Genomic DNA, 846 nt, shown 5'->3' with positions numbered 1-846 from the left:
ATATAAGAATGTTTGTGTTAAATTATTATTTAATATAAGAATGTTTGTGTTAAATTATTATTTAATATAAGAATGTTTGTGTTCGGACCCTGAGACGACTTGTGTTGTGACGTGATGTTCTAGAAATAAACTGAACTGTTTGTTTCCTTCATGCTTCAGTCGACCACACCGGTAAGTTCCTCTTTCTCAGAATGCACTGGGTGTGAGTCCTGTTCTGACACAGGTTTTGTAGAACTTGTGACCCGTTCTGACCCGGGAACTCACCTGCAAGGGTTCTGATCTAAAGCGGGCAACTGATACATTTAATTTCATTTTATTCTGTTAATGTTCTGTAGTTCTAACGAGTGTTTTCTCGTAATTCCACATTTATTTATCCCGACAGGTTTCTGTTCTGATTGGGTCAAATATGTTAGTTTACTTAATAAAATTTCCTCGGTTATTAAATTATAGACCCGGTTCACCAGAACCAGACTCCGACCCTTCAGTTCTTCATTCGGACCTGAACGGTTCTACTTCAGGTTTAAGGTGTTTTTGTTGCTCACCTGTGGTCCAGGTGCTCGAATCGAAGAGTTCATCTACGACAAACTGGACAAGAAGCTTCCGTCCAGAACCACCAACTCTGAGCTACTGGGTCAGTACATGCTGGATGCTGCCGCAGAGTTTGGACCTGATTCACCGTACGGTAAGAAACCGAGGACATCTGATTTGTTCTGAAGACAGCCCACCAGATTAAAGCGGTTCTGAAGGTCCATGCAGGTTGTCCTGATGGTCCATGCAGGCGGTCCTGATGGTCCATGCAGGCGGTCCTGATGGTCCATGCAGGCGGTCCTGATGGTCCATGCAGGC

At 43.6% G+C, this 846-nt stretch overlaps 1 protein-coding gene across 1 annotated transcript in view; it reads left to right on the top strand.

The window, feature by feature from the left end:
- LOC119424996 (endophilin-B2-like) overlaps nucleotides 1-846 on the top strand; it is an 87,974-nt gene that overhangs the window by 1,874 nt on the left and 85,254 nt on the right. The window contains exons 3-4 of the mRNA XM_037692519.1: nucleotides 160-171; nucleotides 554-682. Of these exons, the coding sequence (XP_037548447.1) occupies nucleotides 160-171; nucleotides 554-682 (141 nt within the window). The remainder of the gene's footprint in view (nucleotides 1-159; nucleotides 172-553; nucleotides 683-846) is intronic.

The sequence above is a fragment of the Nematolebias whitei genome, chromosome 18, assembly GCF_014905685.2.
Source record: "Nematolebias whitei isolate Nwh7 chromosome 18, NemWhi1, whole genome shotgun sequence".
In the NCBI taxonomy this organism is placed as follows: Eukaryota; Metazoa; Chordata; class Actinopteri; order Cyprinodontiformes; family Rivulidae; genus Nematolebias; species Nematolebias whitei.
This window is presented reverse-complemented; position numbering and strand designations above follow the sequence as displayed.